The sequence below is a fragment of the Pinus tabuliformis genome, chromosome 3_2 (assembly GCF_031772625.1).
Source record: "Pinus tabuliformis cultivar Carrire ecotype Pingquan chromosome 3_2, CPIR1, whole genome shotgun sequence".
Taxonomy (NCBI): Eukaryota; Viridiplantae; Streptophyta; class Pinopsida; order Pinales; family Pinaceae; genus Pinus; species Pinus tabuliformis.
This window is the reverse complement of record NC_142302.1, coordinates 1,233,274,251-1,233,298,810: the sequence shown is the minus strand read 5'-3', so window position 1 is coordinate 1,233,298,810 and position 24,560 is coordinate 1,233,274,251. Positions and strand designations below refer to the sequence as shown.

General features: G+C 35.3%; 1 protein-coding gene across 9 annotated transcripts in view; it reads left to right on the top strand.

Annotated features, from left to right (window-relative positions):
- The window catches only part of LOC149185202 (uncharacterized), a 63,893-nt gene extending 39,905 nt beyond the window's left edge, over window positions 1–23,988 (top strand). The window contains exons 4-6 of one of the 9 annotated variants that reach the window (XM_089417799.1): window positions 23,382–23,423; window positions 23,661–23,769; window positions 23,882–23,988. In XM_089417799.1, the coding sequence (XP_089273925.1) occupies window positions 23,382–23,389 (8 nt within the window). In that variant the 3' untranslated portion in view covers window positions 23,390–23,423; window positions 23,661–23,769; window positions 23,882–23,988. Of the gene's footprint in view, window positions 1–23,367; window positions 23,542–23,660; window positions 23,770–23,867 lie in introns of those variants that run through there. The other 8 variants (XM_089417798.1, XM_089417794.1, XM_089417795.1 and 5 more) reach the window with 8 other exon arrangements.
- Window positions 23,989–24,560: the final 572 nt, after the last annotated feature.

Sequence of the window (24,560 nt, the reverse complement as noted above, 5' to 3'; positions counted from 1 at the left end):
TTTGCTTCAAATTTAGGGTTCAAGGTCAAGTTGGACATGGTTCCCCTTTCCTAACCTCCAAATTAGTCAATTCCCAATTAAGGTGAAAGGAACAATAGTGGTTTTTTAGAAGATAGAAGAATTCTGATCACTATTATGTTGGGATTAGATCTAGTCTTTGATGGCTATGGGTCCAAGATACATTTATTGCCAAAGAGACATTTATTGCCCCTTAGCTCGTCATTGGCACACCCATGGTGAGACCAAGATATTACATACATTATTCCTTTAGCTATGTTGACTTTTGTCACAATAATTGAGCGATAATACAAGCATGCATATACACAAAACATGGGTTTCCACTCATTTTTGTGGCATTTATAAGTAAGAGTTGAACTAAACATAGATTACATGATATCCAAAACTCTCATCATATATATTTTGCATCTCTTTACATTATCGACCATAGGTGCTATTTTCATTGTGCCTTAGGTTTGATCTTGTTAGGTTGTGACATTAGCCTTTCTCTATTTGTATGTTGTAGCTTCGCTGGTAAAGCTTACCCTTTATAGACGCCCTAGAATAACAACTCCTTACTATTTTGGTGTCCATGCTACAACCTTTTGTAGGCCAAGGAGTCCTCTTATGGACACACCATGACATGATTTGACCCTCATCATTCTATTATTCAATATTTTGGCCATATTAGGGGGAGGATCTTGAAAATCTTTTTGTTACTTTGCAATCATCGTTACTCACTATTGCTAATGCTTTGTGCATGTTGTTATGCTACTACTTGGCCTCACTTTTCCTAATGCCATGGCAGTGATATTTGACTTATTTCCATTTGCATCACCATTTGATTTCACCTCGTGACTTATGTTTCTTGGGGAAACTACCCCGATGAGTGGATTTACCTTGCAAACCTCTGTGCTTCATCGTACGTAGGGTGGCTCCACCATGCTGAAACTAGATGCTACCCATTTATACCGCTCATTTCTTTAAGATGAGTTTCCTTTGAGTTATTATACTCGTTAGGAAATGAAAGATGACACGTTGACATTTTCTAGATTTTTCATGCTTGTTAAAGAAATAAAAGTGATACATTGCATGTTATTACCTCTTCTTCGAACTTGTTAAACCATGAAGAAGATGCTATACCATGTATACTTTATCACTTTTTCAAGCTTGTTAAAATTAACATAAAATACACTATCGAGAATACTAGGCTTCTTTTTCATGCTCGCTAATTCATGAAAGAGGTACCCAAAAAAGAAAAAGAAAAAAGGGGGGGGGGGGGAATCTATTGGAGTCTATATGAAGAAATGGAAACTCTAGTTGCATCACCTTTGAGCATGGTACTTGTTTGTGTCATTATCCTACAACTGGATTATAGTTTTCTGAGGAGTCGTACCATATATGAGTCATATGCTTCTTTGGCTAGTTACTCTTCCAATCATTATGGAGCATGTTTCAATGCTTCTTGCCTTGTCGCACGATATCACATAGTGCTTATCATTGAACGCTGCCAAGTTATTATTGTGTCATGCCAAATATGTTCAAGGAAAGTCTAAGCCTCAGTTGACCACTTGCAATCTCATTTAGATTTTTTGTTAGCCATACCTATATCAATTTTACATGGGGACTTCATTTATTCACATCATCTCTTTGTTGTTTCATGTGAATTTATGGGGGATACATCAAGACTCTTCTTCAATGGATCTCCTGTGTTTGACATCAACTCATTATCTAAGAGCAAGATCTAGAAAGTATTAGTACCTTGGAGCTTGGAATCTTTAATGGTAGGTTTTCTCGTGAATGACAATTGGTTTGCATCATTGATCCCTAATCGTTTGAGTTGACAAGTGTTCGACATCATCTTATTTATTTACACTCAATGGATTGTGCTAAGTACCTTAGGGTCCATTCCATCATTCGTGGGTCACTTTATATTTGTTAACTATACATGAGTCATATGCTTCTTTGGCTAGTTACTCTTCCAATCATTAAGGAGCATGTTTCAATGCTTCTTGCCTTGTCGCACGATATCACATAGTGCTTATCATGGAACGCTGCCAAGTTATTATTGTGTCATGCCAAATATGTTCAAGTCTAAGCCTCAGTTGACTACTTGCAATCTTATTGAGATTTTTTGTTAGCCATACCTATATCAATTTTACATGGGGACTTCATTTATTCACATCATCTCTTTGTTGTTTCATGTGAATTTACGGGGGATACATCAAGACTCTTCTTCAATGGATCTCCTGTGTTTGACATCAACTCATTATCTAAGAGCAAGATCTAGAAAGTATTAGTACCTTGGAGCTTGGAATCCTTAATGGTAGGTTTTCTCGTGAATGACAATTGGTTTGCATCATTGATCCCTAATCGTTTGAGTTGACAAGTGCTCGACATCATCTTATTTATTTACACTCAATGGATTGTGCTAATTACCTTAGGGCCCATTCCATCATTGGTGGGTCACTTTATATTTGTTAACTATATACCTCAATGATTGCTAATCAAGTTATATCTACTATGCTTATCATTAGCACATCTATTCACATGATCTAGAATCATACCATTGGGTTGGGATAAAAACCTTAGGCTCGGCAACGACTCACTCATATATGTTCCCCCTTCCAAGCTGTGACGGGGTATTGTACCATGTTATGTACTTCGAAGAACACTCAAAGAAATTCCTCCGTTGTGTATGGTGTCCTCTTGATATATTCTATGATATAGATCCATATTATATTTGTTGGTGGCTATGGTCTCTTTCTTAATAGCATGGTCCATAATGTGTTCCTTTGTGGCCATGTACTAGTATTTCATGTCATCTTTTCCTAGTATATTGTGTTGGTGACCATGTTCAATTATCTTCTATATTAAGCATGGGTAATATGTACCTCGAGAATCATACTTGGATGTCTTGGAAGTCTTAATTGGTTCCTTTGGTCATGGTCCCTTCCTTGCACCAACTGCCAAGATTAACCATATTGTAATGTATTTCGACCATATATTTCTTGTCTAACCTCATGCATTGGGGGAATCTATTATCACTCTATTTTACCACCCGTAGGATGGAGGAGAAACCCTAGTCTGACTTACATGTATTGAGATACACCTCTCATATCCATGGAAATGCATATTTTAGTGCTCTATCACTCCAATAGTGTTGTAAAACAGTGATGCATTGCTTTGATGTAGTGTTGAAGTAATGATGAAGCTGTCCCCATCACTTATGTCTTTACAAAGGGAGTGATGAAAGGGTCAACCTTGTAGAAATGTGATTTTTAAGATAATAAATTGAATGAGGATGTGATGGCTTGTAAAGGGTCTAATAATTAAGACCTTATCCTAACTTTTAAGTGTCCAAAACATCTTCCCACATATATGAAAAACATATATAATGAAGACACTCTAGGGAGAAAAGGGGGCATACGTATGAGTTGTAGGTAAATGTTGGTGGAATTCTTGGGGGTGATCTTTTTGCATGTTCAAAAGATCCTAACCTTGGACTATCAACCATGGAGGGGTCAAGATGAAGAATCCAGAAGGGGATGTTTACATCCAAGGTATAACACTATAAGAATTCTATATCCATTAAGGTGATCTCTATGCATGTTCAAATGATCCTAACTTTGGACTATCAACCAAGGAGGGGCCAAGATCAAGAATCCAAAAGGGGATGTTTACATCCAACGTATAGCACTATAAGAATTCCATATTCATAAAGGTGAATTTCAATATATTTACCCCAATTTTCGTGTTCAATTGGTTGCATTTGGATTTACTTGGAAATTCTAGCATTAGATCTAATATATATTTTATGCTTGGTAGGAGATCCGAGTTCTTTGTTTGTGATGTGTGTAGGATGCAAGTGCAGGTAGTAAGGACAAGGTTTCTAAGCGCTTGAGCGAGATTCCAAGCAACTACATTAGTTAGGATCTACATCAACGTTCAAGGGTAAAAGTATGCAAGCCTCTTTCCTTGCTTCACTATCTATCAATGTGCGAAGAATATAGATCTAGGGATTATATTGAATTGTTCACCCTTTGTGAGTACAAATCTAGTGTAGCTCTATAGTGTTAAGATCTTAGCCAACATTAGAGAAAATTTGGTCAACAAAAGAATGAGCCTTGAAATGTTGGACACTTTTCAAAAAATAAATTAATATATGTTTAGAGTGTGTCGATCTTAGTATTTCATTTAAAATTGTGCTTTATGGATGGTAGCTAAAAGTTTTCTACATATTTGTTATAGTCCCCACTCCATTTTCTTTAGGATAAGACAAACATGCCACATTTAAATTGTTAGGCTCTTAGTTTGAACCTTTTACTTAAATGCTTTATTAATGTATAGGGCCACCTTCCTTAAAATAAGCCCTGTTAAATAGTTAATTAGTTACCATTCATTGCTATAAAGTGATCGCTTTTCTTAATAAGACCCAAGATCCAAAATAATTGTTTGATACACATTATAAGGGGCCCATAAGTAGTTGATATTTTTTATGAATAACTATATATAGAATATAAGGTTATGTAATGCTTTGTTCAAGATTTGTTGTTGGATTTGGAGCATTAATTTTGGAGGTTGTTGCCTTGAAGGGATAAGTGACTGTAACTCTAAAATAATCTTTCTTAGGTTTTATCTCTATTTTCTCGTGTTGTTGGGTATTCAATATATTTTGTGTCAATTACACTAAAAAGTGGTTTCAAAGATTTTTCTTGGGCATGAAACGAGGGAATTAATTGGGCACAAAATAATATATATATTCTCTATTTTTGCTATTTTTTATGAAAAAAAGAGAACTACAATATTTAGTCATTTTCTTGAACTTTTTGTGCAAAATTTGAAAAATTCATTTCATGTTCTAGGTTACTAGATAACTGTTGAAAAATACCCATTTTCAAAAAATAGTCCAAAACAGACTCCAGGCAATAAAGCTATGTTTAATTTAAAATCAACAGTTTTTTTACGATTATTTTAATGACGATTGTGAATTTTGTAGATCAGATATATGTTGATAGAGATAATAGATTTCAATTAAACTATTTCTAGTAGATACAAAGATGGTGTAGCATTTTATAACTAGGGACATAATAGGCAACCCACAAAATATAGTAGAAGTTGTGATCATTTTACATTCTCAAAATTGACTTTGCACGAGTTATTTTCTAGTGATTTAAAGTGTTTATACGTCTTTAAGTAACATAATGATTTGCCATTTAACATGTAAAACTACAATAGGGAAAAAATACATGTAGGACATATAAGTGAACACCATGTTGGAAACCCTTTAACCCCTTTTGGTATTCCTTTGAGTAGTATTGCATTTGAAAGTACTTTTATCTGAAATCTCACTTCTACATACCTTTAGGTATGTAGGAAGCCCTTGTTACCCACCAAAATGTTGGTAACCCATAGGGGAAAACTTTTTTCCCCTTGCCAACCAACAACCTTATATGACCAACACATGACATGATGTCACGATCCTCCACTTCTTGCTTTGGTCAAATGTCTCTTTCCCATTTAAGATTCCTTCTTGTAGGAAGGCGGGTCATTTATCGACATATATTTTAACAATTTTGTAATCATTTGCTTTAACTTAATGATTTGGGCATACTAATATGGATCGAGGGGTTAATTGGATGATTGATCAATCTTTGATTGTATTCTTGTTCCCTCACTTTACTTGGGAGGTTGGTCTTTGATTATAGGCTAGTGGGAGCTCCTTTGAGGTATTAGGGTTTTAGGAAGGACACTATTGGGGAGGCTATGATTGAAGTAGCACGTACATGATTTTTCATACCACTTTCCATATTTCCCATTATTCCATCTCTCTTCTTCGGGTTGATGGTCATTTCGTCATGGGTAGTAGCACCCTCTCATCCTCATTTTTGAGTTTGGGTTGGAAAACTTGCCCTAGAGGTTGATGCAACTAAAATAATTTAAAAGCATAGGAAAACTACAATGAAAGAAAAAGATAAGGTGCAAAAGATGGCTAGAACATTTGATTAATGCAGGCAAAATCTTAGCATGAGCTCTACCCTTCTCGTTAGCCATCACTTGGTTCCTTGAGCATGTGATGCTCCATCTATAGAAGGAACACTTGTATTGTCGTAACCCTGATTATTGATAAACTAACTCATCATTAAGGGGTATTGTATGCTAAATCTCAAAAAACAAGCTTGGACTCTTGAGTTATGTAGCTAAAACAAAGCAAATCATAAAAAAGTAGAAGCACCAACAGGATGGAAAAAGCAAGCCAAGGGAAGGGGTAACTCATGCCTCCACAATTGCTCCCTCTTTACATATATACACTTAGTATGTAGAACTACCATTAGCTGGTTAGTTGGCTATGGCACGCTGCTGCCTTGAAGTCATTCTCACTTTGTTGCCACCATTTTCACTCACACCTATGGATTGATGGGCTAACTTGGGACCCATTGCTTCGCCTTGGGGACTAGAAATACCTAATAGGGTTATCCATCTAACCATCCCTAACATAAGGAGGTAACTTTTTATGGGACTAGATATAGTTAGATATTTGACGGTGAGTTTTTTTGTGAAGTATTAACATTAGGCATGGTCCACTATGATGCATCTATGATTATTGTGCTTAACGTTTGTTGATTTTCACTTGGTCTTGAGAGAGTTTTTTTTCTAGTGGTTTTGTTACAACAAAAGATGCCCCTTGAGATGGTTGCCCTCCTTTCTCCGCAGCGTTACAGAGGCTAGTTCACCCATTCTAGAGAGAGGATGTGTTAATGTTGATGTAACGTTTGCTATCTAGAGCATAACGTTGGGCTACTTGATCACCCCACACGGTGCTTGACACTTTTAGGTGGCCCAAGACGTTGAAACACTAAGGCCATAAAACTTGGTGTTGGAGATATTGTTGATGTGCCCAATGGATCCAGGATGTCCCCTAGATGGCCTTAACGTTGTTTGATGGACATTGCTTGTTTCAAAGCCTGGATAATGATGGCTATCCTTGAGATGACATCGCAAGGCTTGCACACAATTTGTTAGCCCCAACGCTTGAGTAAGAGAGTGCCATGTCATCCCTCTTCCCCTTTAGAGGGTGACATTGGGCACCATGGAGACGACATCTTATAGAGGCACTTTGGAGGCATGCCCATGAGAGGAACTACATCTTGGAGCATTGAGCACTCATTAGCCCACATGACACTTATTTGTGCCATTTGGAGTTCATTCGGAGGATGACATAATGCTTGAGGAGGATTTTCTCCCACATGTGGGCATTTTTTGTTGGAAATATTAAGGGGGGTGAATCAATTCACATCACATAATCAATCATTCACAATGTATGCATACAAAGATCAAAGTGTAAGTCAAAACGTTAATAAGAAACACTTCAAAACAATCTTCAATTTATTTCAACCAGTTGTGAGGACACCAATCCTTTGTAAGCACCAACTTACAACAATTTTAGGTATAACTTGTAAAGGAGATGAGGACACCAATCCTTAGTAATCACTAAATTAACTTTTGTAGGCACCAACCCACAAAAGATTTCAGTGCCGTTGTTGAGCTCCAACTTAGCGACTTCGTAGGGACCGACTTACAAGAGTCTTCAATCTAGTTAACTTAGCACCAACTCAACAATTTATAGGCACCAACCTACTCCTTCAGTTTGTTGCTTGGCCCTGCTAACTTCAATTTTTGTTCTCCTTTGCTCCGTGGCCTCCATGACCAAAGATGCATATCAATAGTCTTCACACTACTAAGTAGCTTCATGATATTGTTCTTCCACTTCACTAGTTATTCATTCCAACTGTCTATAAACTTCTCCTAGTTGCGCAATGGCCTTCCAATGTTTCAACCCATTCTAGTCTTTAATCTTTGATTACAGATTATTGCCTAATAAACTTGCAAAATCAGTAATAAATAATGAGAGTTATTACAATGCTTAAATTGCTACTCAAAATTGGTCTATAATATCTCTTGGCTACGACCATCCATTTGCAAGGTGAATAATGCCATTACTAGAACTGACATTCATACACTTGAAAGCGTGTTTGTTTACAACTTATATACTAATAACACAATCCTCACTAGCAGATGCAAAAAATGTGGATTCACAGGATTCACATGTTTACTTTACCAGAGCGACAAGGCAAAAACAACTAAAAATTTTCCATTACCTCAGTCCCAAATGTATACGTGTGAGTCTTCACAATGGAACAAAAATTGGCCTCTTACTTGACTTAACCAGGTCTGCAACTCGACCTAACCAGGTCTACAATTACCTGAGAATCTGTGCTAGAACAAGGGGCCACTAACATGGCTAGGGCATGACCTCCCTAACTGCACTCGTCTTGAAAAAATTATTCCTCAAACTGAAAAATCAACTTGAAGCTTAGCTATTGCTTCTTATTGATATATGTTTGTTATTGACTAAAATGCAGTGCCGTCAGTTGTCAATTTGTTATTAACATAAATTCTCATGTGGGCTTGGATTTATCTTTACTTGACTGTGGTCTACAAGCTTCTTTTGGGGAATGTTTGGCGTGATAGAATTTGGGGTGGATAGGAAACGTGTCAGTTTTTTAATGAAAGTGACAACTAGAGCATGTTATGGTTCTTTATTTAATCTTTTGATTTTTTTATCTTGGTTGTGTCTCCAACTCTTTTTGCAAGTTTTGGTAGCCTAATATTTGATTTTTCGAAAGGAAATGTGTTTATTACTTTGCAATCAAAGCAACGTCTAAAGGATTTTTTGGGGGCTATAATCGCTTCGTGAAGTTAATATAAATACTTCAGGCTTTGTTAATTCCTTGTACTATTTTAACTCATCTAACGTCGTTGAACTCATTCGACATGTCGAATAGAAAATCTTCTATGATGACAGATCTTCTGTAGATTAAATAACGAAGTGTAGCAATAATCTCGTCAGTGTCGCTGTTACCGGTGCTTCAGTCCAAATTTTATTGGGATTGTTAAACTGATATACCAACACTAAGCTCATTATTGAAATCTATTGCCAAGAGTAGCAATAATCTAGTCAGCGTTTTCATAATTTTTTAATATAGTGTTGATAAAATGCTGCTATTGATGTTTTCATGCTTATAGGCACACACTAATAATTGTGTCCATTTGTGTGTCTTAATATAAGAGGATTCAAGTCAGTTTTCTCCACATTTAGTGTAGATTTAGCAAATAGGTTGAACACAATTAAAATTGTTATTTAATCCTCTCTTTTGGGGATCCTATTGGAGGGGCAACCTTTTGAATACCATCTCTACTAGTGGCTAGGTATAGTTGTATTTTCTTTAGATTTGGTGGTGATGACTTAATTATTAAAGTTATTCGTCATTTTATGACACCCCTAAACTATTTTAGGCTATGAACTCATTCTTGTTATCGTTAGTGTCTCCATTTAATCACGAAGAAAGATCAAACGATTTAAAAAAAGTTCTATAATTTATATATACTTGTTGAAGTGGGTTGTTTTCCATTCAAAATATAGCTATGACAAGGTACTTAATGTAAAAGCACGAGACAACTAGAAAGACGAGGCTTTATGTTGCCGCAAACTCTTGTGAAGGACATAGTTGTTGTAGTAAAGGTGTCATCACTGTGGTAAATTATCGGAGGATAGAGGGAAGGAGCGACTTTATAGGATTTTTTTTACCATAACCTACTAGATGTAACCGAGTTAGAAACTGTGGTGTGATGTGGATTGATATGGAGATAGAGGATAGAAAAAATTAGATATTACAAAGGCATCAACTCTAACTTAGATATCAAAAGTATTTTTTGTATTACATCTAGTATAAAGAATACAATCAACATTGCTAACATTGCTAAAATAAGAATGAATTCTCATGTGTAGAATGAATTCTCACAATAATGAATTCTCATGTGTAGAATGAATTCTCACAATAAGAATGAATTCTCATGTGTTGAGTGAATTCTCACGCGATGTGTACGACATTAGACAATTTTGAAAGTGTTGTTTGATGAAAAACTTTATAGAATGTTCTGCATATGTTATCATTAGATCTCAATTTCATGATATATGTTAAAATATTGACATTCCTAATTGAAACTCATGTGTAGTAGGACATTAGACAATTTTGAAAGTGTTGTTTGATGAAAGAGTTTATAGAATTTTATGCATGTGTTGTCATTAGATCTCAATTTCATGATATCTGTACGAAAATTGGCATTCCCAATGTTTCAATTGATGAAAATTGTAGAGACATGGGGAAGAGTCCTCTAAAATAGATCATGGAGATTGGGAAGCTTCTTGCAAGTCATTTTGAGCTTTGGAATAAAATTTTAAAATATGATTAAATCTTTCATATATACCATAGTTGGTCACATTTGACATTAATAACTTTAGCCATTAACATTAAATACATTACTCTTTAACTTTTAACACACTATTTTAATAATAATCACATTAAGATAATTAGTATGATGTATATAAAAACTATAACTTCATTGTAAGATATATTAGTCTTATTTTCAATGCAAGATATTTAAATAGCCAACAAAGCGAATATATATACCATTAACATTAAATACATTACTCTTAACTTTTAACACACTATTTTAATAATAATCACATTAAGATAATTAGTATGATGTATATAAAAACTATAACTTCATTGTAAGATATATTAGTCTTATTTTCAATGCAAGATATTTAAATAGCCAACAAAGCGAATATATATATATATATATATATATATGACAAATTTTACAAATTTACCACTAAATTTATTGCAAGTTATTTGGTAAAAGTAGAACATACCCTAATACTTCATAACAATTATAAAATAAACGAGGGAATGCAACTTTATGTTGGATTTCTTGAGATTCTTGACTTAAACACAAATTATGTTTAACTCTAGTTGCTAGGGTATGTTTTATTTTGATCAAATAACTTGCCCTAAAGTTAGGGTTAAACTTGTAAAACATTGCTAGGGTATGTTCTACTTTTACCAAATAACTTGCAATAAATTTAGTGGTAAATTTGTAAAATTTGTCATATATATATATATATATATATATATATATATTTTGTTTGCTATAGTAAATATATGTATTTTCCATATAAAGAATATACAAGTTTGGATCTCTTAAGGGATTGCTTGTGGGGCATATTTTAATCGTTTGAAGACCATAGGACTTGTTGAATGCAATATCAACATATTGAAAAACCAATAAAGAAAATATACTACTATGGAATTGGGGGCTATTGAGGTGACCTAGTAGCAACAAATTACAGTCATAAACAAAGAGTAATAATGACAATGTTACATAGCATAAACATAGTTTGGTCTAATCTTTATGATTTTCTTCTTATAGCATTTAGGCATTCAAACAGTGTGAAATCCTTCACATAACTTAGCTTGGTTTCAATGAGAGTCCTAATGATATGATGGTTGAAAATTAGAAGAAAATTCTCTCTATTGGCACTCTTTGATCTACTATGTACCATCTTGCAGCTTTATGCAATACTTGGATACTGTATTAACTTCTATGTATTTGTCGACATACTTGAGAAAAAGTGATGTTAGAGAATGAAGATTGCAATTGCATGATTTCATGGAACATAGGGTGAAGCTCATAATAACCTCATATCCATTTAATCATAAGGAGGGAGTTCCCAAGCACTTGTATTCGAGGAATTCCTTTTTCAAGACCATGGATTTAAACCAATCCAATGGTTAGGAGTTCACTATGGATGTTTGGAGAATGATTGGTATTGGATTTAGTGAGAAGTGGATTATTCCCTTTGCTCTTTCCTTGGGTGGAGTGTTGTGGGGCGTTCCATCTCAAAATGCCTAAATGAATTTGAGCTTCAATGTTTATACGAGAGCTATAAGCACAATGAGGGTCTAAGGAGGATTGGGGAAAGGCACTTCAACTATTTAGACTTTATGGAGTGCTTTTGAAAGGCAAAGTTTCCCTATTTTCAAAATTCTTTATCGTTCTTGCTAACCATTCCCCTTTTGTTTGTGCAAGATGCAAGGCTTTATATGCTTTTGTTTCCTTGTGTTTATATCTATTCCTTTAAGCTAGTTCAAGTGAGTTCCCTTGTCCTATAATTTGATCGTAGACCCTTTTGAAGGGACTTGAGAGGAATTGCTTGTTTTCAAATTTGATTCACATGAGTTGAATCTTCCAGGGCCATTTGGGATTTCCCTTTGTAATAACTCATTTAAGGTTTAGGCTCTATTGTTGCATCATAGCTTCCTTTTTGGTGTAGATCTTAAGTTGAGGCTCTTTTGTTGAGCAAAAGTGATGTAAGAATTTTGGCTTTCGTAAGGCAATTGTTTTTTTTTGAGTTTTTTCTAACACTAATGTGGTGGTTGGTAGAAGTATTGAATGGATAAAAATATTTGTTTGCGTCTTCGCTGATTTTCTTTCGAGGGTTTGCATTCCAAAGGACTTGATCCTCTTGTCCATTAATGAAGGCATTGCACTTTTTAAGACAATCTGCATAGGACTTCTAGATCATGACATTTGTCATTGGGGGGTCCTAATCTCTCTAGAATACCATTGTTGTTTTTTTGGGGTTTATCACTTGAGCTCTCAGAGTATGGCAGAAAGTGCAGAGGTCTTTTGATTTAAGTTCATGTCTGAGGGGGATGGGCAATTTATGCTCATCTTTGCTTCAAATTTAGGGTTCAAGGTCAAGTTGGACATGGTTCCCCTTTCCTAACCTCCAAATTAGTCAATTCCCAATTAAGGTGAAAGGAACAATAGTGGTTTTTTAGAAGATAGAAGAATTCTGATCACTATTATGTTGGGATTAGATCTAGTCTTTGATGGCTATGGGTCCAAGATACATTTATTGCCAAAGAGACATTTATTGCCCCTTAGCTCGTCATTGGCACACCCATGGTGAGACCAAGATATTACATACATTATTCCTTTAGCTATGTTGACTTTTGTCACAATAATTGAGCGATAATACAAGCATGCATATACACAAAACATGGGTTTCCACTCATTTTTGTGGCATTTATAAGTAAGAGTTGAACTAAACATAGATTACATGATATCCAAAACTCTCATCATATATATTTTGCATCTCTTTACATTATCGACCATAGGTGCTATTTTCATTGTGCCTTAGGTTTGATCTTGTTAGGTTGTGACATTAGCCTTTCTCTATTTGTATGTTGTAGCTTCGCTGGTAAAGCTTACCCTTTATAGACGCCCTAGAATAACAACTCCTTACTATTTTGGTGTCCATGCTACAACCTTTTGTAGGCCAAGGAGTCCTCTTATGGACACACCATGACATGATTTGACCCTCATCATTCTATTATTCAATATTTTGGCCATATTAGGGGGAGGATCTTGAAAATCTTTTTGTTACTTTGCAATCATCGTTACTCACTATTGCTAATGCTTTGTGCATGTTGTTATGCTACTACTTGGCCTCACTTTTCCTAATGCCATGGCAGTGATATTTGACTTATTTCCATTTGCATCACCATTTGATTTCACCTCGTGACTTATGTTTCTTGGGGAAACTACCCCGATGAGTGGATTTACCTTGCAAACCTCTGTGCTTCATCGTACGTAGGGTGGCTCCACCATGCTGAAACTAGATGCTACCCATTTATACCGCTCATTTCTTTAAGATGAGTTTCCTTTGAGTTATTATACTCGTTAGGAAATGAAAGATGACACGTTGACATTTTCTAGATTTTTCATGCTTGTTAAAGAAATAAAAGTGATACATTGCATGTTATTACCTCTTCTTCGAACTTGTTAAACCATGAAGAAGATGCTATACCATGTATACTTTATCACTTTTTCAAGCTTGTTAAAATTAACATAAAATACACTATCGAGAATACTAGGCTTCTTTTTCATGCTCGCTAATTCATGAAAGAGGTACCCAAAAAAGAAAAAGAAAAAAGGGGGGGGGGGGGAATCTATTGGAGTCTATATGAAGAAATGGAAACTCTAGTTGCATCACCTTTGAGCATGGTACTTGTTTGTGTCATTATCCTACAACTGGATTATAGTTTTCTGAGGAGTCGTACCATATATGAGTCATATGCTTCTTTGGCTAGTTACTCTTCCAATCATTATGGAGCATGTTTCAATGCTTCTTGCCTTGTCGCACGATATCACATAGTGCTTATCATTGAACGCTGCCAAGTTATTATTGTGTCATGCCAAATATGTTCAAGGAAAGTCTAAGCCTCAGTTGACCACTTGCAATCTCATTTAGATTTTTTGTTAGCCATACCTATATCAATTTTACATGGGGACTTCATTTATTCACATCATCTCTTTGTTGTTTCATGTGAATTTATGGGGGATACATCAAGACTCTTCTTCAATGGATCTCCTGTGTTTGACATCAACTCATTATCTAAGAGCAAGATCTAGAAAGTATTAGTACCTTGGAGCTTGGAATCTTTAATGGTAGGTTTTCTCGTGAATGACAATTGGTTTGCATCATTGATCCCTAATCGTTTGAGTTGACAAGTGTTCGACATCATCTTATTTATTTACACTCAATGGATTGTGCTAAGTACCTTAGGGTCCATTCCATCATTCGTGGGTCACTTTATATTTGTTAACTATACATGAGTCATATGCTTCTTTGGCTAGTTACTCTTCCAATCATTAAGGAGCATGTTTCAATGCTTCTTGCCTTGTCGCACGATATCACATAGTGCTTATCATGGAACGCTGCCAAGTTATTATTGTGTCATGCCAAATATGTTCAAGTCTAAGCCTCAGTTGACTACTTGCAATCTTATTGAGATTTTTTGTTAGCCATACCTATATCAATTTTACATGGGGACTTCATTTATTCACATCATCTCTTTGTTGTTTCATGTGAATTTACGGGGATACATCAAGACTCTTCTTCAATGGATCTCCTGTGTTTGACATCAACTCATTATCTAAGAGCAAGATCTAGAAAGTATTAGTACCTTGGAGCTTGGAATCCTTAATGGTAGGTTTTCTCGTGAATGACAATTGGTTTGCATCATTGATCCCTAATCGTTTGAGTTGACAAGTGCTCGACATCATCTTATTTATTTACACTCAATGGATTGTGCTAATTACCTTAGGGCCCATTCCATCATTGGTGGGTCACTTTATATTTGTTAACTATATACCTCAATGATTGCTAATCAAGTTATATCTACTATGCTTATCATTAGCACATCTATTCACATGATCTAGAATCATACCATTGGGTTGGGATAAAAACCTTAGGCTCGGCAACGACTCACTCATATATGTTCCCCCTTCCAAGCTGTGACGGGGTATTGTACCATGTTATGTACTTCGAAGAACACTCAAAGAAATTCCTCCGTTGTGTATGGTGTCCTCTTGATATATTCTATGATATAGATCCATATTATATTTGTTGGTGGCTATGGTCTCTTTCTTAATAGCATGGTCCATAATGTGTTCCTTTGTGGCCATGTACTAGTATTTCATGTCATCTTTTCCTAGTATATTGTGTTGGTGACCATGTTCAATTATCTTCTATATTAAGCATGGGTAATATGTACCTCGAGAATCATACTTGGATGTCTTGGAAGTCTTAATTGGTTCCTTTGGTCATGGTCCCTTCCTTGCACCAACTGCCAAGATTAACCATATTGTAATGTATTTCGACCATATATTTCTTGTCTAACCTCATGCATTGGGGGAATCTATTATCACTCTATTTTACCACCCGTAGGATGGAGGAGAAACCCTAGTCTGACTTACATGTATTGAGATACACCTCTCATATCCATGGAAATGCATATTTTAGTGCTCTATCACTCCAATAGTGTTGTAAAACAGTGATGCATTGCTTTGATGTAGTGTTGAAGTAATGATGAAGCTGTCCCCATCACTTATGTCTTTACAAAGGGAGTGATGAAAGGGTCAACCTTGTAAAAATGTGATTTTTAAGATAATAAATTGAATGAGGATGTGATGGCTTGTAAAGGGTCTAATAATTAAGACCTTATCCTAACTTTTAAGTGTCCAAATACATCTTCCCACATATATGAAAAACATATATAATGAAGACACTCTAGGGAGAAAAGGGGGCATACATATGAGTTGTAGGTAAATGTTGGTGGAATTCTTGGGGGTGATCTTTTTGCATGTTCAAAAGATCCTAACCTTGGACTATCAACCATGGAGGGGTCAAGATGAAGAATCTAGAAGGGGATGTTTACATCCAAGGTATGGCACTATAAGAATTCTATATCCATTAAGGTGATCTCTATGCATGTCCAAATGATCCTAACTTTGGACTATCAACCAAGGAGGGGCCAAGATCAAGAATCCAAAAGGGGATGTTTACATCCAACGTATATCACTATAAGAATTCCATATTCATAAAGGTGAATTTCAATATATTTACCCCAATTTTTGTGTTCAATTGGTTGCATTTGGATTTACTTGGAAATTCTAGCATTAGATCTAATATATATTTTATGCTTGGTAGGAGATCCGAGTTCTTTGTTTGTGATGTGTGTAGGATGCAAGTGCAGGTAGCAAGGACAAGGTTTCTAAGCGCTTGAGCGAGATTCCAAGCAACTACATTAGTTAGGATCTACATCAACGTTCAAAGGTAAAAGTATGCAAGCCTCTTTCCTTGCTTCACTATCTATCAATGTGCGAAGAATATAGATCTAGGGATTATATTGAATTGTTCACCCTTTGTGAGTACAAATCTAGCGTAGCTCTATAGTGTTAAGATCTTAGCCAACATTAGAGAAAATTTGGTCAACAAAAGAATGAGCCTTGAAATGTTGGACACTTTTCAAAAAATAAATTAATATATGTTTAGAGTATGTCGATCTTAGTATTTCATTTAAAATTGTGCTTTATGGATGGTAGCTAAAAGTTTTCTACATATTTGTTATAGTCCCCACTCCATTTTCTTTAGGATAAGACAAACATGCCACATTTAAATTGTTAGGCTCTTAGTTTGAACCTTTTACTTAAATGCTTTATTAATGTATAGGGCCACCTTCCTTAAAATAAGCCCTGTTAAATAGTTAATTAGTTGCCATTCATTGCTATAAAGTGATCACTTTTCTTAATAAGACCCAAGACCCAAAATAATTGTTTGATACACATTATAAGGGGCCCATAAGTAGTTGATATTTTTTATGAATAACTATATATAGAATATAAGGTTATGTAATGCTTTGTTCAAGATTTGTTGTTGGATTTGGAGCATTAATTTTGGAGGTTGTTGCCTTGAAGGGATAAGTGACTGTAACTCTAAAATAATCTTTCTTAGGTTTTATCTCTATTTTCTCGTGTTGTTGGGTATTCAATATATTTTGTGTCAATTACACTAAAAAGTGGTTTCAAAGATTTTTCTTGGGCATGAAACGAGGGAATTAATTGGGCACAAAATAATATATATATTCTCTATTTTTGCTATTTTTTATGAAAAAAAGAGAACTACAATATTTAGTCATTTTCTTGAACTTTTTGTGCAAAATTTGAAAAATTCATTTCATGTTCTAGGTTACTAGATAACTGTTGAAAAATACCCATTTTCAAAAAATAGTCCAAAACAGACTCCAGGCAATAAAGCTATGTTTAATTTAAAATCAACAGTTTTTTTACGATTATTTTAATGACGATTGTGAATTTTGTAGATCAGATATATGTTGATAGAGATAATAGATTTCAATTAAACTATTTCTAGTAGATACAAAGATGGTGTAGCATTTTATAACTAGGGACATAATAGGCAACCCACAAAATATAGTAGAAGTTGTGATCATTTTACATTCTCAAAATTGACTTTGCACGAGTTATTTTCTAGTGATTTAAAGTGTTTATACGTCTTTAAGTAACATAATGATTTGCCATTTAACATGTAAAACTACAATAGGGAAAAAATACATGTAGGACATATAAGTGAACACCATGTTGGAAACCCTTTAACCCCTTTTGGTATTCCTTTGAGTAGTATTGCATTTGAAAGTACTTTTATCTGAAATCTCACTTCTACATACCTTTAGGTATGTAGGAAGCCCTTGTTACCCACCAAAATGTTGGTAACCCATAGGGGAAAACTTTTTTCCCCTTGCCAACCAACAACCTTATATGACCAACACATGACATGATGTCACGATCCTCCACTTCTTGCTTTGGTCAAATGTCTCTTTCCCATTTAAGATTCCTTCTTGTAGGAAGGCGGGTCATTTATCGACATATATTTTAACAATTTTGTAATCATTTGCTTTAACTTAATGATTTGGGCATACTAATATGGATCGAGGGGTTAATTGGATGATTGATCAATCTTTGATTGTATTCTTGTTCCCTCACTTTACTTGGGAGGTTGGTCTTTGATTATAGGCTAGTGGGAGCTCCTTTGAGGTATTAGGGTTTTAGGAAGGACACTATTGGGGAGGCTATGATTGAAGTAGCACGTACATGATTTTTCATACCACTTTCCATATTTCCCATTATTCCATCTCTCTTCTTCGGGTTGATGGTCATTTCGTCATGGGTAGTAGCACCCTCTCATCCTCATTTTTGAGTTTGGGTTGGAAAACTTGCCCTAGAGGTTGATGCAACTAAAATAATTTAAAAGCATAGGAAAACTACAATGAAAGAAAAAGATAAGGTGCAAAAGATGGCTAGAACATTTGATTAATGCAGGCAAAATCTTAGCATGAGCTCTACCCTTCTCGTTAGCCATCACTTGGTTCCTTGAGCATGTGATGCTCCATCTATAGAAGGAACACTTGTATTGTCGTAACCCTGATTATTGATAAACTAACTCATCATTAAGGGGTATTGTATGCTAAATCTCAAAAAACAAGCTTGGACTCTTGAGTTATGTAGCTAAAACAAAGCAAATCATAAAAAAGTAGAAGCACCAACAGGATGGAAAAAGCAAGCCAAGGGAAGGGGTAACTCATGCCTCCACAATTGCTCCCTCTTTACATATATACACTTAGTATGTAGAACTACCATTAGCTGGTTAGTTGGCTATGGCACGCTGCTGCCTTGAAGTCATTCTCACTTTGTTGCCACCATTTTCACTCACACCTATGGATTGATGGGCTAACTTGGGACCCATTGCTTCGCCTTGGGGACTAGAAATACCTAATAGGGTTATCCATCTAACCATCCCTAACATAAGGAGGTAACTTTTTATGGGACTAGATATAGTTAGATATTTGACGGTGAGTTTTTTTGTGAAGTATTAACATTAGGCATGGTCCACTATGATGCATCTATGATTATTGTGCTTAACGTTTGTTGATTTTCACTTGGTCTTGAGAGAGTTTTTTTTCTAGTGGTTTTGTTACAACAAAAGATGCCCCTTGAGATGGTTGCCCTCCTTTCTCCGCAGCGTTACAGAGGCTAGTTCACCCATTCTAGAGAGAGGATGTGTTAATGTTGATGTAACGTTTGCTATCTAGAGCATAACGTTGGGCTACTTGATCACCCCACACGGTGCTTGACACTTTTAGGTGGCCCAAGACGTTGAAACACTAAGGCCATAAAACTTGGTGTTGGAGATATTGTTGATGTGCCCAATGGATCCAGGATGTCCCCTAGATGGCCTTAACGTTGTTTGATGGACATTGCTTGTTTCAAAGCCTGGATAATGATGGCTATCCTTGAGATGACATCGCAAGGCTTGCACACAATTTGTTAGCCCCAACGCTTGAGTAAGAGAGTGCCATGTCATCCCTCTTCCCCTTTAGAGGGTGACATTGGGCACCATGGAGACGACATCTTATAGAGGCACTTTGGAGGCATGCCCATGAGAGGAACTACATCTTGGAGCATTGAGCACTCATTAGCCCACATGACACTTATTTGTGCCATTTGGAGTTCATTCGGAGGATGACATAATGCTTGAGGAGGATTTTCTCCCACATGTGGGCATTTTTTGTTGGAAATATTAAGGGGGGTGAATCAATTCACATCACATAATCAATCATTCACAATGTATGCATACAAAGATCAAAGTGTAAGTCAAAACGTTAATAAGAAACACTTCAAAACAATCTTCAATTTATTTCAACCAGTTGTGAGGACACCAATCCTTTGTAAGCACCAACTTACAACAATTTTAGGTATAACTTGTAAAGGAGATGAGGACACCAATCCTTAGTAATCACTAAATTAACTTTTGTAGGCACCAACCCACAAAAGATTTCAGTGCCGTTGTTGAGCTCCAACTTAGCGACTTCGTAGGGACCGACTTACAAGAGTCTTCAATCTAGTTAACTTAGCACCAACTCAATAATTTATAGGCACCAACCTACTCCTTCAGTTTGTTGCTTGGCCCTGCTAACTTCAATTTTTGTTCTCCTTTGCTCCGTGGCCTCCATGACCAAAGATGCATATCAATAGTCTTCACACTACTAAGTAGCTTCATGATATTGTTCTTCCACTTCACTAGTTATTCATTCCAACTGTCTATAAACTTCTCCTAGTTGCGCAATGGCCTTCCAATGTTTCAACCCATTCTAGTCTTTAATCTTTGATTACAGATTATTGCCTAATAAACTTGCAAAATCAGTAATAAATAATGAGAGTTATTACAATGCTTAAACTGCTACTCAAAATTGGTCTATAATCTCTCTTGGCTACGACCCTCCATTTGCAAGGTGAACAATGACATTACTAGAACTGGCATTCTTATACTTGAAAGTGTGTTTGTTTACAACTTATATACTAATAACACAATCCTCACTAGCAGATGCAAAAAATGTGGATTCACAGGATTCACATGTTTACTTTACCAGAGCGACAAGGCAAAAACAACTAAAAATTTTCCATTACCTCAGTCCCAAATGTATACATGTGAGTCTTCACAATGGAACAAAAATTGGCCTCTTACTTGACTTAGCCTTGGTCTCCAATAGAGCTATAACCTAACCTTTAACCAGGTCTGCAACTCGACCTAACCAGGTCTACAATTACCTGAGAATCTGTGCTAGAACAAGGGGCCACTAACATGGCTAGGGCATGACCTCCCTAACTGCACTCGTCTTGAAAAAATTATTCCTCAAACTGAAAAATCAACTTGAAGCTTAGCCTCAAAACAAAGATGAACTCAACTTTTTGTCAACCAAAACTCAGTCTACTTTGCCTCCTCATTTTGGTCTTCAACAATGATTGAACTTAACCTCAACAAAAACAAAAGCCTTTTGAAACAAGTATGCTAGAAACCCTCCTTAACTCAACTTCCTTCCTTAGTTCGATTTGTGGCGTGTCTCAGACGCACAAGAGTTTCCTTGCCTTCAAATGAGCCACACGTGTGGCATATTTATAGTGTTTTTGTGTCCAATTTGTCTTGGGGCCAACTTTGTCTCTGGTAGGGAAATTAATGTATACATTTCAAAGATTCATATATCCTCAATAGTGAGGAGTTAGAAGTCATGCCATACACGGTTGGAAATGTCTCGGGATGTACTATTTGATCATGGAATTTTCTCCTTCATTTGGACAACCTTTGACATCAACAACAACCATTTTCAACATTTTTGTTATGTTTTTTAGCGACGAGGTTGGCTTGTAACCTCTATCTTGTGGAACACATAAATTTGTCAGTGAGATTTCTTAGTTGTAGTATTGTAAAAATGAGTGGGATAGGTCTCAGAAATAGAGACTCCCCTTATTTAATTTATTCATCCTCACACATTTTATTCTCTCTCTTACCAAGAGAGTGCGAGCTAGTTTTTTTCGCTACCGTGGTCAAGATGTGATATTTTTGGTGCAACTTTCTTTTGGATGTGATTTTTGCATGGAGACATTTTTGTAGGATTGAAAGAAGTGCCTTTTGTTGAGAATTTTGCACGTTTATATCTTGTCATTAATTTTTAGAATGTTGAATGTTTAAATCTAGGGCTTCTATTATGCCATGAATAAATGCTGGACTATTATTGCAATCTTGCATCATTATTGCAATCTTGCATCATTATTGCATATTACACTATTTTTCTAAAGTCTATAAAGAAACTCTTAACATGCAGATCTTATATTTAATTTCTCCTTTCATAAGAATAATAATCAGGGTTTGAAAAGTGGATGCAACTTACTTCATCAAGGTGATTTCCCTTGAAATTTTACTTAAAGACTTCATTAAACCCTAGTAGGACAAGGCATTGATCATTAGTGTGTTGATCATCTATAAATTCATTTCATTTTTTTCTACTTATTTCTTTCTCCTAGATGGCTTGGGCAACCACTTCTAATTTGGGGCATATTTATGCATAAAAATGAAGTTTGAGTGGACTTTTGTGGCTCATAATTTTTGAGTTACATCAATAAATTGTTTAAATGCAAAATCTAGCATATTGCATGGTCAATATGTTTTAAATAGTGATGATGTCATGCTCTTTCTTATTGTCTATGCATACCTAATGGTCAAAGAAATGATTTCCCTAGTTTAACTCTAGTCTCTTTTGGAAGATCTTGATTCTTTGTTGCTGAATATCATTGTAGTATCTTTTCTTATATTGAATGCATCATCATTTCATATCTTCCTAACCTTAACTTATAGAAGCAAGCTTAATTTTTGGTCTAACAATGTTACCAACTTAACAAGAACTATAAGTTCAAAATGATAACTCTAATTCAAAAAACTCATTTATTTTGTGCAAAAAGATGAAAAAACAACTCAAAATGGGAAAGTGGTGATATGCTACATCACCCCCTTTTTCAAGGGGCCTAAAATTCCAACATTTTTCATCCATGAAATCATGATCACGAAAAACTTTGTCATTTCAACAATGTTCAACCATGGTGTTAAACATCAAATAATATGACTTAAAAAAACCTTAAAATTTTGACTTTTTTCAACCAAGAAATTAAAACCAAATATTTAAAGTACAAAAAACATTAAAATTTCAACTTTTTTCAACCATGACATTAGAATCCAAATATCATGACTAAAAAAAGCTCAAAAATCAATAATTACATTAAATAGTCATTCTACCCACAACATTTTTTTTTAAATGCTAAAAGTATTAACTCTTCTGAAATCTTAGCTTAAGATAACTTATTGCAAACAAATTTGTTTATTTTTTAAACTATGGTTTATAAATTGACAATAATACAAATAATGACATGTCAATGTCATTGTATAATTTAAAAATTCAGTGTTAATTCTTAATATTTTTTACCTTTAATCAAAATCTCAACACTAAGTACCTTGAATGAAACACATTGTTTCTCAAGTTATTGTTGCATTGTAGATATTCAAAATAATTCAATTTTTTAATAATTGAAACATATAATTCAACAAACATAAAATGACTCATAACTTCATGTAAGATCAAATGCAAGTCAAAACACTTATTTCAAGTTAACTTGTAAATATCATATGGATCAAAATTATATGATATGTTTTAGACAATTTGATGCAGGTGCATAGATGGAGCACAAAGTTCAAGGAAGACTTGATCGGGGTTTGCCAATGTGATGGGATGTCACATGATGATGTTGGGAGAGATTTCAAAAGTTTTGATAGATATTAGCATTAGGATGTGAGAGTAAATATTTCCTAATGTAAATGTAATTAATGTAGCTTCAATTTTCAATATTTGTCAGAAGGGGAAATGAACCGTCACTAGTGACTCTTGGTTACCCATGTTAGCTTTCTTTATAAAGAAATGCGTGGTTGAGAAAAGTAGTGATGTGTGCAGAAGCGACTGAAGGGCAGCAGTAGAGTGGAGAAGTTCCAACGCTAGGAGAAGCAAAGGATGAGAGGTCTGGGCTACACATGCCCACATTGTAAAATTTGGCCAGCTTAATGTATGCAAACTTTGATTAATAAGCAATTGTATTTATGTGCCTGATTTCAAATTAACTTGTAAAGATCATATTGATCAAAATTATGTGAAATGTTTTAGACAATTTGATGCAGGTGCATAAATGGAGCACAACGTTCGAGGAAGACTTGATCAAGGCTTGCCAATGTGATGGGATGTGACATGATGATGTTGGGAGAGATTTCAAAAGTTTTGATAGATATTAGCATTAGGATGTGAGAGTAAATATTTCCTAATGTAAATGTAATTAATGTAGTTTCAATTTCCCATATTTGTGAGAAGCGGAAATGAACTGTCACTCGTGACTCTTGGTTACCCATGTTAGATTTCTTTATAAAGAAATGAGCGGTCGAGAAGAGTAGTGATTTGTGTAAAAGAGGTAGAAGTGTAACAATAGAGTGGAGAAGCTCCAAAGCTAGGAGGAGAGGCAGAGGATGAAAGGCCTGGGCTAAACATGCCCACATTGTAAAATTTGGCCAGCTTAATGTATGCAAATTTTGATTAATGAGCAATTGTATTTATGTGCCTGTGTGTGTATTCTCCTTTTTTTGTATATTGCTAATGAAGTTGTTTATCTGTACTTGTTAAGAATCTGTGTATACTGAGAAATGTGTTATGGTTGTAAGCCTTGATGTCAAGAATCTGAAATGTGTTGGGAAATATCATCGCTGTATCGATATGAATTGGTTTAAACACATTTTGGAGCTGAGAGTATGTATTTACTTGTGTGTATGAAGCTATAGCTTCATTTAGTTGTTCTAGTGGTTGCTGGAG